Source organism: Asterias amurensis, chromosome 11, assembly GCF_032118995.1.
Source record: "Asterias amurensis chromosome 11, ASM3211899v1".
Classification (NCBI taxonomy): Eukaryota; Metazoa; Echinodermata; class Asteroidea; order Forcipulatida; family Asteriidae; genus Asterias; species Asterias amurensis.
The window spans coordinates 6,767,360-6,783,787 of NC_092658.1; the positions used below are offsets into that span (position 1 = coordinate 6,767,360).

At 38.7% G+C, this 16,428-nt stretch overlaps 1 protein-coding gene across 2 annotated transcripts in view; it reads right to left on the reverse strand.

Annotated features, from left to right (window-relative positions):
- The window catches only part of LOC139944330 (uncharacterized), a 30,227-nt gene that overhangs the window by 13,348 nt on the left and 451 nt on the right, over positions 1-16,428 (reverse strand). Inside the window, exons 2-8 of one of the 2 annotated variants that reach the window (XM_071941323.1) lie at positions 15,710-15,919; positions 14,685-14,865; positions 13,462-13,568; positions 12,783-12,932; positions 11,681-11,761; positions 10,576-10,788; positions 1,227-1,367 (exon numbers count right to left, since the gene is read on the reverse strand). In XM_071941323.1, the coding sequence (XP_071797424.1) occupies positions 1,248-1,367; positions 10,576-10,788; positions 11,681-11,761; positions 12,783-12,932; positions 13,462-13,568; positions 14,685-14,865; positions 15,710-15,910 (1,053 nt within the window). In that variant the 5' untranslated portion in view covers positions 15,911-15,919 and the 3' untranslated portion in view covers positions 1,227-1,247. Of the gene's footprint in view, positions 1-1,226; positions 1,368-10,575; positions 10,789-11,680; positions 11,762-12,782; positions 12,933-13,461; positions 13,569-14,684; positions 14,866-15,709; positions 15,953-16,428 lie in introns of both variants that reach the window. The other variant, XM_071941324.1, reaches the window with a different exon arrangement.

Sequence of the window (16,428 nt, forward strand, 5' to 3'; positions counted from 1 at the left end):
ACTGCTGATTATGGTCGAGTGATCCCATGTAAAGCATAGTCAGTTTACTAGTGTGCAGTCCCGATAATTCAAAAACCATTCAGTAACTCAACACCCAAACTGTTAATCACGAGGTCGTTGGTTCACATCCTGCTCTAGTAAACTATTCTCTGTTCAACCCAAATTTATGAAATATTTACCCCGGCAGTTTCCCTCGTGGTTTATTTCTTGAAATCTACATCTCCAAAGATCACCAAGGCAAATTTTGGGGATTCAAATTACCATGGTATCCGATTGTAAATGCTGCAGCTAGAGATGCAATGGTACCAACTGCACCTCACTAAACAAAGCTGGATTCAACGCTTTGGTTAAAATACTGTGAAACTCTGTTCCTATTTTCTCAACAAGTAGGCACAGCATTTAACAAAAAGGTTGTAGGTGACTTTTTTCTTTAAAAAAATTGCCTGTAATTCAACATTATGTTGACAAAACCCAAATGATGACCCTACCTTTAAGATGAAATTTGTGCTTTAATAAATTGAGCCAGGCTTCAAAAGTCTTTGTGATAAGCACAAGTCTCAGCTACAGTTGGAAAGCTTGACCAACAGAGAGTTCTAAAGTCAAACAGACGGAACATTTTCCTTTCTTCCTCTGTTGGAGCGCTGTACTTGGTGTACATATGTTTAACCCATTTAACAGACACAGATAGACAGATATGCACACTACTCCAGACATAGACAAACAGATTGTGAGGTAGGATCAACATTACACAGATGCTGTACAAATACCCAACAACAAAAAAGGCTGGAAATCCCGAAAAGAGTAAACGCTTTGGGTGCATGTTTGATACCATTCAACATCTCATCATGCTTGCTTGCTTGGTAAAGTTGGGGAGGTAGAGCTTTCTGCTCTACCAGCCAGGCTTCTGATGGATGATACCCAAGCCTACATCCGTATGGACTGTAAAGGGGTTAACCCTGTTTCAGCTCTATGAGTAGGTGGCAACAGCCTCTGATTTGTAGCCAACGCGTTAAAGTAGCCTTCAGGCCTTGTGTGTCTGGCGACCTTTGAAAATTTGTAACAATAAAAATGCGGCCATCTTTACCATTTACATTAATTTAACCAATGCTGTACAACTAGTCTGGTTCCTGATTGGTACAATGAGAAAAAGCTTTCATTATCACTACAGCACACAGGGAACATGGCAGAGTTAGTGACAGGATGATTAATGTCTGTGGTCTACTTACAAGAAGGAAAGTCTGTTGTTGCTATGCCAACTGAGCGAGTTTAATGACTGGAGATGCGCCAGCCACTGCGATGAATCTTCCTCCATCGGTGCTGTCCAAGGCTTGAACTGTCTTGCCATTAAGATCCACAACACCAAGAACCTAGAAAAGAAAATTAATAGAATAACATTCTTAGGCTATCCCTCATGACAAAAGCTATTATTAGTTGACCGTAAAACTTACACCCATTTCAGACAGGTGCTCCAGAGTCGCGCTGAACAAAATTCTGAAATACAGAAAAAGTTTTACATCTGAGACAATTAGGAGTGACTGGGTGTGCTAGAAGTCGAAGAATCAACTGTTGCAGTTGTTCAGAACGACTCTTGGGCGCTTTGGTTTCAGACGTTGATTTTGTAACTTTTGCGTTGATAAATTTTGAATTTTATGAAAAGTATTAAATAATCGCTTTGTCCTTTATAATGCAGCCTCGCTGGTTTTTAAGGCCCTTTTAAGACCTACATGTACATGTATGTGCCTGCTCTGTTACTCCCTTTTGAAAAGTACATGACATTACTGTTCTTTATATTGTACAAACTGTAATGAACAAATAGAAAAAGTTAATTGTATTGCATTTGACCTGTAGGAGACCCCCTTCTTATTTGAAAGCCTCTTAGAAAATCTCTCCACCCAAAATGATTTCAAAAGAAGAGGTAAATCACTGCCCGATTGGCTACTCATCAATATGCAAAACAGAAATGAGTATTCATAATGATCTTCATGACTATTTGTTTTATAGGGTTACTCCGGATGTCACGTGAGACAGGAAATTCTTAATTTGTGATTACAAATCTAACCGACTGACCCGATATTGTTTTTAATCACATTCTGCAATTAGTGCCGAAAATCCAATAAACTAGTAGATTAGAGATTTTGTTCAAAGGGTACTTATCCAACCTACTTTTATGTTGATTCTGAATGATCAGACTTGTAAAATAGTTTAAAGGGAAGGTACACGTTTGGTAATTACTCAAAACAAATATTAACTTTAAAACTGACTTGGTAATGAGCATTGGAGAGCTGTTGATAGTATAAAACATTGTGAGAAACAACTCCCTCTGCAGTAGGCCCTAACATAGTTTTTGAGAAAGAGGTAATTTCTCACTTAAATATTAAAAGACTTCTAGCTAGAAGTCTTTTATTCCTATCTGAAAGCACACAAATTTGTCCAGCAAGGGTGTTTTTTTCTTTCATAATTTTCTCGCAACTCCGATGACCAATTGAGCTCAAATTTTCACAGGTTTGTTATTTTATGCATATGTTGGGATACACCAAGTGAGGACACTGGTTTTTGACAATTACTAAACGTGTACCTTCCCTTTAAAGGTATTATACAGGATTTTTAAAGATACAAACCATCATTGTGTTTTATTCTGTAAGCTCCCTGATTATGACGTTCATACTAGAAACACTTTTCTTTGAAATATTTCCCTCTGAAATGAAGTCATATTCATGGAAGTGTATCTAAAAACCTAACAAAAATGCAACAGTTGTGTTTTGGTTGTTAGAACCAAAATGAAGGACAATGTGTTTATATGTGTGCTGAATATTGTGCGAGGCTTCTCACTATTTCATCCTGACTCATACAACAGATTAAGCCCAAAGTTGATCACACAGAACATGAACACTGTCTGCGGCTATTTGATCATTTGCAAAACTCTTATAATATCTTTGGTAATTATAAAAGACCAGTATTGTCACTTGGTGTATCCCAACATATGCATAAAATAACAAACCTGTGAAAAGTTGGACTCAATTGGTCATCGAAGTTGCAAGAGAATAATGGAAGAAAAAACACTCTTGTTTCACAAATTGGTGTGCTTTCAGTTGCCTAACAAAAGGAGGTTCAGGCCTAAAGTATTGTAATATTTGAGTGAGAAATTACTTCTTTCTCAAAAACTGTTTTTACTTCAGAGGGAGCCAATTCACACAATGTTGTATACTATCAACAGCTCTCCATTGCTCGTTACCAAGTAAGTGTTCATGCCAACAATTATTGAGTAATTACCAATAGTGTCCACTGCCTTTAAATCTTGCATCCTGTGAATCTTAATCCCCAGTCTTATGATGATCCAAGTAGACATCAATAAATCATTCACAATTGTTATTCCAATTTTTCTGTGTAATCACCAAGTAGTATATTAATCAGGGACGAGATCGGATGAAAGTGGAAATTGCTGAAAATGGCTTCTTTTGCTGGCCTGAGTTTCCCCTTATTCTAGACAAAGAACCTCTCAGATTCAGGAGGTTTACATACTTCCTGCAAATGCCAATGCGAAGCGAATCTTGACGTCACAAATTCGCAACGAACAATTCGCAGCAGTTGAACTCTGCTCTACTCCCTTGCGATACTCGCTGCGAAAGGAGGGTGTGACGTCAAATTTACTTGCATTCGCATTCGCAGGAAGTATGAACCGGGCTTTACAGACTCTGTGCAATCAGGAAAATAAACTACAGATTTGAACACTATGTGGACTATTTCTTTCTCCCGTTGTTGATTTACAAAAATCCACATTTTTACAAGACACCACCTATAACATCACAAGGCTGGACCGCCACTTTAAGGTGAGACCTTAGAAATTTAACAGATTTTTGGCTGTTTACATAAGGGTCACCAGGGGCATGATGAAACCTATTCCAAGGGCTGAAACTATTCTGTGAGGATGTAGGATGCTGTATTTCTCTCAAGAAGAATTGAAGGATCAAGGAGATTTCATGAAAATCCCAAAACTAGGAAAAGCCTGAGAAATCATACACCAGTTTAATTTAATTTACTCTTTTCTTTTTTCTTTTTTCTTTCTGAATAAGTAATCATAAAAACAGAACTTTCGCTATGATTTTATTATTGCTTTGTTTTTGGATACTACGTTAATACCAGTAAAATACTTGAAAATGTCTCTTCAGGTCATGACCTTTGAGATGACCTTTTAGGTGTGTGAAAGTAGGATGAGCAGCTGTTTGTGGGCATTTTGGGACAAGCCACTTCCAGTAAGCAGAAAATATTTCTTGACAAAATTCTGCTAAGCAAGAAAGTAGGCAGGGGATGACTCATATGTCATATCTTGGTAATACATTAGCTTGTACATGTACATGGCATGAATCTTGTATTTCTTTATCACGCCTGGAAATTAATTTTCGAGAGGATAAGGCTGATTTCATTGGAGAGCACTTCCATTGTATGTAAACTTTTGAAGGGGCACCGAGGCCAAGACCAAGGGCAACAGAGGCTACGACCTCAGTGACCTCCAAGTAATTCAAGGCATGCTATAGCACAAGCACCCTGTCACCAGTTGGTCCAAATTGGACAGGCAGAGACAAAAATCTCATTCAGTTTCGACAGCCTGCCCTCACCTCACGAATGAAAACCACTGCACTGTAACATGTGATTACAGCTTGAGAGAGCCCATTAAAACAAGCAGTGAAATATAAGAAATATTGTTTGTGTACAACGTGTAGGTGTCACACCAACGTTTTCAGTCACAATTTGCAAGATTTCTTGCCAGCGACGACAGATCAGAGCAAGTAATATCATCAACAACCCAAAGAGCAAAAAGTCTTGCCTTTCGTTCCAAAAATGCTGTCACAAATTGAGGTTATGCAAACAAGAGATGACAAACAACCTGGAAGTAAATAAGATTCTGTGTTTTTCTTGAAGATGTATTTTCTAGGTTTATCCCTGCCTGAGCTCCCAGTCAATTGTGTGGGAGTATTTTTCATGGGTTAACCTTTTGTGGATCGCCAGAGAGCTGTTTTGGATATTCATCAAATACTAGGAGCACTTAGCTACTCCCACATTATTCCAGACAAAGTGTGAGCGACGACAACGTAGATATCTAATATTTCATGATATTGACAGACTAGCGTCTGGGAATAATGCATTATTTGGTATTATCTGACATTTTGGTGTCTTTATTCAACACCCATATTGTCGCGCTTCGCTCCTCATTGTAACGTCGCGTAAACCTATACTCATGTCTATCAGGATCATAACAAAAAACCTGACGGACAAAAAAAGACTTTCAAGTGGTTATCGCAATACTCCGTAACAAGAAAAAAAAATACGATAAAAATAGAAATTCCTATAATAAGAAATGTGCTAAATCCATCACAACAGACGCTCATTATGATGTAGTAATCTGTTTATACATTTGTTTTTTGTTATAGATTAAGATCATTGACCTGAACCAGGCTGTGGAAGATAGGGCGGTTCATTTTTTGTATAATGAGAGCTATGATTAGAAAATGATTGTTTAAAGGCAACAGACATTATTGATGTTTACTCAAAATAGTCGTTAGCATAAAACCTTACTTTGTAACGAGTAATGGGGAGAGGTTGATAGTATAAAACATTGTGAGAAACAGCTCCCTCTGAAGTAACATAGCTTTGAGAAAGAGGTAATTTCTCTCTCAAATAATAATAGACTTCAAGGCTTAAAAGCCTTTTTTAGGCATCTGAAATCACACAAATTTGTGCAAAAGTGTGCTTTTTCTTTCATAATAGTCTCACGCAACTTCGACGACCAATTGAGCCCAAATATTAACAGGTTTGTTATTTTATGCATATATACACCAAGTACAAATACTGGTCTTTGACAATTACCAATAGTGTCCACTGTCTTGGTCCTAGATAAGTAAATACGCCAACAATTTGACCATAACAACTTACTCTGTGAGAAACACTGCAGCTGTTGATAGTATTAACTATTTTGAGAAAGGATTCCCTTTGAAGTAATATGGGTTGGAAACATTTTCACCCCAAAACATTTGAATCTGAGAACAATTTCATGCATGATTCGATTCTCAGATATCTCCACCCTTTGTGCTTTTTCACTAATGCTGCAGAAAGATGTTGTTCTTGGTGTTTCTACAACTTTTCAACCAAAGGTAGTTTTCAACCAAAGGCATTTTAAAGCCATTGGACACTTTCGGTAAACAGTATTGTCCAAGGCCCACACTTCGTGTATCACAAATTTTATATAAAATAACAAACCTGTGAAAATTTAGGCCCAATCTGTCATCGGAGTTGGGAGAAAATGACGGGAAAACCCTCCCTTGTTTCCGCACGTTTCTCTGTGTCATGACATGTGTTTAAAATAAATCAGTAATTCTAGATATCGAGAATTGATAATTGTTATAATGTTTTCTCAAAAAAGAAAGCATTTCATGGAATAATATTTCAAGAGAAGTCTTTCACCATTACCTTCTGTAAACCCTGTAAGTTATTTGTAAATCTGTAAACTTTTTTTTTTTCTAATCCAAAGGTGTATAATGGCTTTAACAGCATTTAAACCTACATTATGCTCTTTTCAAATGTACAACAAATTTTAAATAGACCTGGAGCCGAAATCACGAAACGTTAGGATTAATCCTAACACGAGTTAGGGCGGGTAACCCGTGTCCAACGCCTTTGGATACGGAACTGAACCCGTCCTAAGTCCCAAGATTAATCCTAACTTAAAAAGAGTTTGGTGAAATCGACGGCAGGGGCAACAAACAACTTGTTTGCTTGATGGCATCACAAATCTCTAATCCCACAAACCAAAAGTGAAAGTACATGCAGTTGATATGTCTATCTCCACTTCCTTCAGAGTTTCATTCAATATATTTGTTCAAAATAACAGATTCAACAAAGACTGGCAAGGCAAGGTATCATATCGCATTTGTTGTTGGACTTGGAGTAAAAAAAAAAAAAGAATTTTGAAAAATTTGTCACGCAGAGCCAACAATACTTGTGTGCAGAGTTTCTTTTTGAAATAAACTTTCAATTGAAACAGCAATAGTTAGGGGAGGTTTCATGTAGGGGATGTGGGGGAGGGGGGGTTGATATCCAATCTCTTAAAGCCATTGAACACTTTCGGTACAGAAAAAAAAAAGTTCACAGATTTACAAATAATTTACAGGGTTTACAGAAGGTAGTGGTGAAAGACTTCTCTTGAAATATTATTCCATGAAATGCTTTACTTTTTGAGAAAACAGTAAAATAATATCAATTCTCCAAATCGAGAATTACGGATTCATTTTAAACACATGTCATGACACGGCGAAACGTGCGGTTTTCCCCTTATTTTCTCTCGACTCCGATGACCGATTGAGCCTAAATTTTCACAGGTTTGTTATTTTATATATAAGTTGTGATACACGAAGTGTGGGCCTTGGACAATACTGTTTACCGAAAGTGTAAAATGGCTTTAAAAAGCAACTACTCAAAGAAAAACGAAATTGAGATCTTTTATTGACACCCCCTCGCTGGAACACCCACTCGTTGGCTTCATTGGCTTCAACCTACTTTATTAAATAATCCCCAACTTGTAGACTCCATAGTAGCACTTTTCCCAACAGTCTTAAACAATGACTAATAAAAGTGCACCTCGCTAGTTTATACTCCCACGATGAGCCCTGGGAGGTTTGTAAAAAAACAAGGCACAAGTTATAGGTTGCCAAGAGCTGGTACATTGATTGCCATGAGATTGTTCATTGGTTGCCATGGGATAGTTCACTGGTTACCACAGGCTTGTATATAGGTTACCATGAGCTAGTACACTGGTTGCCTTGGACCCATACATTGATTGCCATGGGATAGTACATTAGTTTCAATGGATTAGTAAATTGATTGCCATGGGCTAGAAAAGTGGTTGCTATGGGTTAGTTCTTTCACCATGGCCTAGTTCATAGGTTGCTATGGCCTATTACACTGGTTGCCATTTGACAAAACATTAGTTTCCATGGACTAGTTCACTGGTTGCTTTGGGTTAGTACATACTGCCTTGGGATACATATTTTTTGTTGTGTCTGTTTCCTTTCGTTTTGTTTTGGGGTTTTACTGGGCCTGACACCCAGCAGGATGGATACATGTATGTGCGCATTACAAGTCTTTATTATTACTGTTGTTATAATTGGTATATGTGTACTTTGTATTGTATTTAGTTTAGTGCACGGCCTGTCATCATGGTCATATTCTATTGCTCCATATGGAGATTAAAAATAATCGCTTTTAATTTTTTATAAAACCTAAGCTCAGGTTTACCCTTCGGGAACACGTTCATGGTTTAATCATTAATAACAATCAAAATAAAGAGTGCAACTGTAACTTCCACACAAATACGTGTTGCCTTCAATTACATGGCCTGTTTTTTTTCAATTGTTTGTTTTGTGTCAGTATGCCGGGTCTAATTTCATAGGGTGTGTTTGTGCCATAACGGTTAAGAGCACAGAACTCAAGCTCTGATCAGCAGAGTGTGGGTTCAAGTTCCAGTCTTGGCACCTTTGTCTTTTAAAGCCATTGGACACTTTCTGAACAGAACAAAAATTTAAAGTTCACAAATTTACAAATGAATTACAGGGTTTACAGAAGGTAATGGTGAAAGACTTCCCTTGAAATATTTTTCCATGAAATGCTTTTTACTTTTTGAGAAAACATTAAAACAATTATCAATTACCGATATTTAACGGATTTATTTTAAACACATGTCATGATACGGCAAAACGTGCGGAAACAAGGGAGGGTTTTACTGCTGAAGCAGCTGTATGATGATTGATAAGTTCTTACACCTAAAGAGGGCGCTATTTCAACCAATGGTGATACTAAAATCTATCATTTACGAGAGAGTCAGGAGAGGGCGCTATTGCATTTGACTAGTTGTACTCATGTATCAAGAAAACAGAATTAACTTTGGACCTACTGAGTATTGACTATTCTCACAAAATATTTGACTGACATTTAAATCCTAGCAGTATTTCTTGAAGGCTTAAACAGTCAGACCATTAACTTTTTTTTTGCTTTATTCATAAGTGACCAATTATAATCAGCCATTTGTGTGTTCAATAAGTAAAATCTGATGCAGCAGTTGCCGGTGTCCCAGAGAAATCTGTCCACCAGAGATTCCCCCATACATGAAATTAATGTGGGCTGAAGGATCGGAGGATGATTCAAAAGAGGGCGCTGTCAGAAGAAGTTTGTACAGAGTTTGCCATGTGGGGGGGGGGGGGACACATAATCTCTGGGGGGAACGAATCCCCTCTTTAACACTCAACGGACATAGTTTGACACAAGCTTTTTAATAGAAATGCAATTGAGAGAATGGTGTGTGTAGTTGTTTGTGTTAAGCTTGGGCGATATCACGATATTATCAAATATCGCGATATTAATTTGGAAACGATTTCGATGTCGGATGGATTTGGTTTTAATCGAAATATCGATATATCGCGATATATCGCGATGTATTTGCTAGCTGAGACATCTTGCACCCCATAGGTTTGGAGTCAAACCAGAAGAATAGGTCATTAGAACACCTCTCTTATGCTATGACTGGCTCTTCTACAACTTTCACTTGGAGTTTGAAGACTGATGATGTCAAATTTAATTAATCGCGATTATATCGAATATCGCGATATAATGTCGGCGATATATTGTGAATAAAATAAATCGATATCGCCCAAGCTTAGTTTGTGTCTACATTTGAAATTGTTTGTGTCTACAACCTCAGGCCCATATATCGTTGACAGCGATGATCATCATCTGCACTGATCTATTGTTGCATCAAAAGGGTTGCTTACTAAAATGGCGTTGGTGCCCTATTCAAATTTCAGCCAGAGTTCCCCATCTTGCGCCATCAGCACTCTTAGGTTATGTACACTGGAAATTTATAATGTTATGAACCACAAGGGAATTTACCCAGTCAGTTTTTCTCTAGTGTGGTTTATAACTTCACATTTTAAAGACACTGGGATGGACACTATTTGTAATTGACAAAGACCAGTCTTCTCACTTGGTGTATCTCAACATATGCATAAAATAACAAACCTGTGAACATTTGAGCTCAATTGGTGTTCTATGTTCCGAGATATTAATGAAAGAAAAAATACCCTGGTCACACGAAGTTGTGTGCTTTCAGATGCTTGATTTCGAGACCTCAAATTCTAAATCTGAGGTCTCAAAATCAAATTTGTGGCAAATTACTTCCTACTCGATACTACATCACTTCAGAGGGAGCCGTTTCTCACAATGTTTTATACGATCAACCTCTCCCCATTACTCGTAATCAGGAAAGGTTTTATGCTAATAATGATTTTGAGTAATTACCACTAAACCATGATTGCCTCGTAAAAGTTAAGGAGGTAGTGCTTTTTGCTCTACCAGCCTTTCTTCACTTCACTGTAACGGGGTAGGTAACCTTGTTGCAGTCCTAAGGAGTAGGTGGCAAAGGCCCCCTGAAAAAATAGTTGACAACATTTTGAAGTGGCCTTCAAACATTGTGTGTCTTTCGACTTGCAAACAAAAATAATTTTAAAACATAAACTTGTATAAGTCTCCTACCTTATTGGTGGTTCTGTTAATTGCCTGAGCACTGCACATTCCACTCCCTCCTGCAACCACAACATTGCTGTCACAAAACTGGGCACAGTACAGGAACTCTCCAGATTTATCACTGCCGGAGAGGGGGACAGACTGCTCAAGTCTACCCGTAGCCATGTCCCATACTTGAAGAGCATCTTTTGCAACCCAGGATGCAGTTAGAATCTTACCAGCCTGGAACAACACATGAATATTCATGAATACCTAACAATATGAATTTGCAAATCTGTGAATCTTTTGCAATCCAGGATGCAGTTAGTATCTTACCAGCCTGGAACAACATATGAATATTCATGAATACATAACAATATGAATTTGCAAATCTGTGAATCTTTTGCAACCCAGCATGCTGTTAGTATCTTACCAGCCTGGAACAACACATGAATATTCATGAACACATAACAATATGAATTTGCATATCTGTGAATCTTTTGCAACCCAGGATGCAGTTAGAATCTTGCCTGCCTGGAATAAGACATGAATAATCATGAATACATTACAATGTAAATTTGCAAATCTGTGCATCTTTTGCAAACCACAAACAGTTTGTATAAGGCTTTTAACCCTCACGCATGGTCTCCCCTTCCAGTCGCTGTGGATCGTGGCTTTATGCAGCTGTCAGAGCCAAGGAGCCCTTGACATAGACTACCCAGTAGGATCTTACCAGCCTGGAACAAGACATGCATATTCATGAATACATTACAATTTGGTATTTTTGACTAAGTTTTTAATTTTCTTAGAGTCTGACCACATGCGGCTTCATTAAATAACACTTGCCTTGATGCTTGAGAAGGCCATGTAACAACTTTTTTGTTTTTAATTAGTGCAGTTTTATAAAAAGCTCTTTTGAGTTTGGATATTGGTTTTGTGAGTGTTGCAGAGTAGTATTGAGGTTGTGTGAGTTTTTTCTATTATGGGTGTGCTGGTGTGGTGTTGTTTTCCTTGGTTGGTGTCTGTTGCATTGTGCTTTTTTTGCACCTCAAAACCCTTTTTTTTCCCTTCAAAAAACAGGACCACACCATTTCCCACACTAATCATATGAAGTTACAAAACGTTACAATTTTACCTTTATGTCAATGCCATTTCCGCACACATGTGGTCCACCAATAGTTCGTTGAACTCCATGATTCGTTCGTTTGTCCCAAACCTAATAACATAAAAATAAACACTATGTGAAGACTTGATGTCCTCTGAGAGGTGTCTTGCTGTGATTTTCTGCCAATATTTGTTTTCAGAAAATTGAAAAGTAACTGCCTCTAAAACAATTAATTGTGTATGTGGCGCTACAAGCTGTTGTTTGTTGTTGTTTGCAGTTCATCTATGCCCATGGTAGGACGTCACTTTCCATTGTGTTGTATGCGAAGGAGGAGTCTTTCTAGCCTTCCACCTCCAGGAACCCGGTTCGATCACACCGGGGGCACCATGTGGATTTGGTTTTCAGTAACAACCCGATTGCGGTGGCTTTACAAGGAATACTTCTCTGGGGTTTTCCTACTCAAAAACAACATGAGGCTAAAGTGCAAACTGTCTGGTCTTTAAAGGCAACGTATACCTTTGGTTTTTGAAACCATTTTAATCCTATTTAAATTTAATTGTATACAATCAAACTAATGTGTCTTCATATCAAAAGTTTTTTTTTTTTTAAATCACCAGAAATCTGGAGCAAATGTGTCCATGCAGGAAGAATAACCCCATTAGGAATACACAAACTGAGAAGTGCAACTGATGTAAATTCGAATTTAGGGGCATAAAAACTGCTTTTTACATAAAAAAATTCACTAAATTACTTCAAAGTGATTTATATTTTAATGCTTTTAAAATACTATTAAGCTGCTGTAGGCTTCTAACCAATTATTTTTATTGGAAAAAATTACAGGGAACATGACTGTGGCCCTTTTTGAACCCACGGCTTTGGCTTGGATTTGGCTTTAGGCTCCGTTCTCTCGTCTAAAGCCCTGCCGTCGATTTCACAAAACTCTTCCTAACTTAAGACTAATCTTAAGACTTAGGACGAGTCCCAAACCTGCACTGTAGCATGCAGACCTTAAGATTAATAAGACGAATCCTAACTCTTTGTGAAATCGACGGCTGAGCACGTATGCAAAGCACGCAGTCTAACCCGAATTTTGAGCCGAAGCCTTGGTTTCGAAAAGGGCCTAAGACTTTACCTTGAGGCAGTTATCCCAGCCTCCGGTCACAAAGATGTTATTGTCGTCGGGATGGAACTTCAGAGCAAAGACTCGCCTTCCATGTCCGAAGTCATTCACGTCATCTTCTTCAAGGAGTAACTGATTAGAGCCTTCATACATCTGAAGAAGCTTGAGAGACAAATCATCACTGGGTTTAAGATAACGCCATCTTGAACAGATATGATTTCAAACTATGTCTACATGTCTTCAAATCCCTAGTCACCAGTCAACATCACACATATCTGACATTCCTCATGTCCCACCGTGATCCCCATGCTTTCCCTCAGAAAACCTCTTGGCCGAACATCGTACCATCTCTAGAACCAGTTCACATGTAATTTCTGCTGCTGCTTACATCTTCGCCACGCAACTACACTTTGACTTTTCAAGAAACTACTTATAAGACTCATTTATATCAAAATACTTGACTGAATCTCCACAACTCACCCTGTCACCTGTGGTCTGGGTGGACAGAGGATGAGGACTGTGAAGAACTGTGCCAAGATGGTATTGGTGACATTTTTTGGGGGGGAGGGGGGCAAGGTAGGTAACTAATTTTCATCTGGGAACCCAGATTTACCCAGAATCATGTCGTACAGAATGAACCCCTTGCCATCTTGTGGGTTTTTTTCTGAGGCTCTAAAACTGTTGTACATACCTCATGTGTTTCAGCATCGTAAATTCGGACACAAAGATCTTTCCCAGCTGTGGCGTACACATCTCCATCCAGACTGAAGTCTAACGCGTTGATCTCATTATTTTTCTCTGACGGGAAAAAGAGCGTCAATAAAGATAGTAAATATTTTGACGATGATTAGAGAGTAACAAACCAAGGCCCATTTTCATGGCTCTGCTTACCATGTGCACAGAGTCGGCGCTTACGGAAGCAGGGAATTCTGTGCTTACGGAAAGCGTATTTCATGGGTTAGCAGCGAATCTTGGCTTCTGTGCGTGCATACTCCACATTACTAGGCAATCTACGCTTACAAGGCTAGCGCAGAAATTTGACGCTTGCAAGTAACCAGGGAATCATGATCATAAGCGCCAAATTTTCCGGTAAGCAGAGCCATGAAATTGGGCCCAGCTCTGTTCAGAGACACCTTCGAACACCACCCCTACTTAATAGATTTGCTAAGCAGTATTTTCTGCTCAACATCTTTATGAATTTGGGTTCATACTTTGGTGTGAGTCTCAGCACTATTGTCAATGTTGTCCCATGCATAACTTACTGTACTCACAGATGAAACAAAAACCTAAAGGAAAAGCTCTTCTCCGAAATCATACTTTAAAAAAATGTTGAAAGCCAATATGGCTCATCAGGCCGGAGTTTATATCCAGTTTCATTGGCATTAAAACGACTGAGAATAATTCACCAGTCCCAACGCAGTTTACTTCCCAGCTGTTGCTGGTACCCATTTGTACTCCTGGGTGGAGAGAAGCAATTATGATAAAGTCCCTTGCTCAAGGACACAAGTGTCATGACTGACCAGTCCAGGATTCTAACCCACATTCTGTAAAGTACAGAACTTAAGTCTATAGCCCTTAACAGCTCAGCCCCAACACCTGATAATCTGACATCGTGGTGTGTCGTGGCTGAGCGGATAAGATCACCAAACTCAAGCTCTGGTGCTTCTATTCACTAGAGTGTGGGTTCGAATCCCGGTCGTGACACTTGTGTCCCTGTGAGCAAGACACTTTAAACAATTCTCTCCACCATGGGGAAAATGGGTACCTGTGACGGGCAGAGATGGTTCTTGTGATTGAATAAGCTTTAGTAGCGCGCCTTTAAACAGGCTATATACTCCCCAGGGAGCTGAGATGGTTTAAGAAATGAATTAAACTCCCCTCCAGTTCTAACACAAACCCTTTTGCCATTTTAACCTTTATTTGCCAACTTCTTATGACAGTTGTCCACATTCCACGTTGTAACGCTCCCATCGGCACCCACGGCAACCAGATCATCCCTATGGCTAGGATGGAAACTTAGTCCCATCACAGGGAGCTCCATCCGTCCTCCCTTGTGTAGAGTCTTCACCATCCCACCAGTTGATGTGCTGTACAACTAGGGGTGGGAAGATCAGAAATGTAAATAATGATTAATGGGTAAACAGGTTTAAAGGCACTGGACACTATTGGTAGTTATTAAAGATAATTGCTAGCATAAAAACTTACTTGGTACGAGTAGTGGAGAGCTGTTGATAGTATAAAACATTGTGAGAAACGGCTCCCTCTGCAGTAATGCAGTTTTCGAGAAAGAAGTAGATTTCGAGACCTCGGAATTAGATTTGAGGTCTCAAAATCAAGCATCTGAACGCACACAGCCTATGGTGTGACAAGGGTGTTTTTTCTTCTATTATTATATTGCATCTTTGATGACCAAATGAGCTCAAGTTTTCACAGGTTTGTTATTTTATGCATATGTTGAGATACACCAAGTGAGAGGACTGGTCTTTGACAATTACCAAGAGTGTCCAGTGTCTTATTGGTGCGGAGTGATTGTCACTGTAGACAAAAAAATTCTAACACCGGGATCCAGATTTTAGGAGGTACATTGCAATAAGCCATTTTGAGATGTGGACACACTATTAGATTTGGGTAAATTTGTCTGTATACGTCTAAACCAAACAGTGTACTTCTATAGTGTCTTTCATGATCTTCCATGATCGCTTTTTCACTTTTTGGCAACCCTGGACTCTGGGGTCATAAATTCCATTGAGTTTTTGGAATGGTAGATGTCCTCGGTGGTAGAGGAACACCTCAAAGGGCATGACTACTATTATTTGGAGAAAATTACGAACAAATTGTTCAGCAGGCAGACTCTAAAAAGTCTTAAAAAGTCTATATTCTGATAAAAGTATGAAATTACTCATCCCTCAGAAAAGAAAGGTGAACATTTGAACTCATACCAAGACTCCTCCGTTTCCGCAGCCCACAGCGAGCATCTCGCCATCATGAGAGAATTGAAGACTATAGACACCTGAGAATGCACTTGTTATATCGATGTCCCTCAGCGGTATCAGCTTAGTAAAGACACCCTCTGTCTTAGCCTCTTTATCATCGATTGCACGGCCTGCTCTTATTGCTGCTTCAAGACGCCGACGAGCCATTGTGGATTACTGTAGAGGAAGGACGGGAGAAGAAACCAAGATCTGAAAGTTTTGTTTAAATCAGTTGTTAAAAAGGAAACGTATACATTTAGTTTGTCGAGCCAGTCGATTGTTTTAATCCTGTACAAATGTTTAGTTAGTTGTACATGCATTTTACAAAATGCTAATTTAAAGCAACAGTCCTTTTTACCGAGTAAATTTTTATTGCTATTAATTTTCAGTAGTCTTTACCAAACGTCATTACAGACCATACATGTGCAATATGTAGAGTCGTTAATAAACAATGCATCAGTTTCATTACAATACATGTTGCATGGAGAAGTAATAAGAGTCAGACCATGCATGATGTACGTAGCTTGTGCGCAGGTTAGCGAGTGTATACATTTTCAAAACATGATCAGACTCTACTTTTATGATGATGGGTTCCCAACCAAAGACAATATATATAGCTGATGAACAGATGAGAGCTGCTCTGGAAATCAACTTACAATTTTTTAATCGAAAGTGAACATATTTAT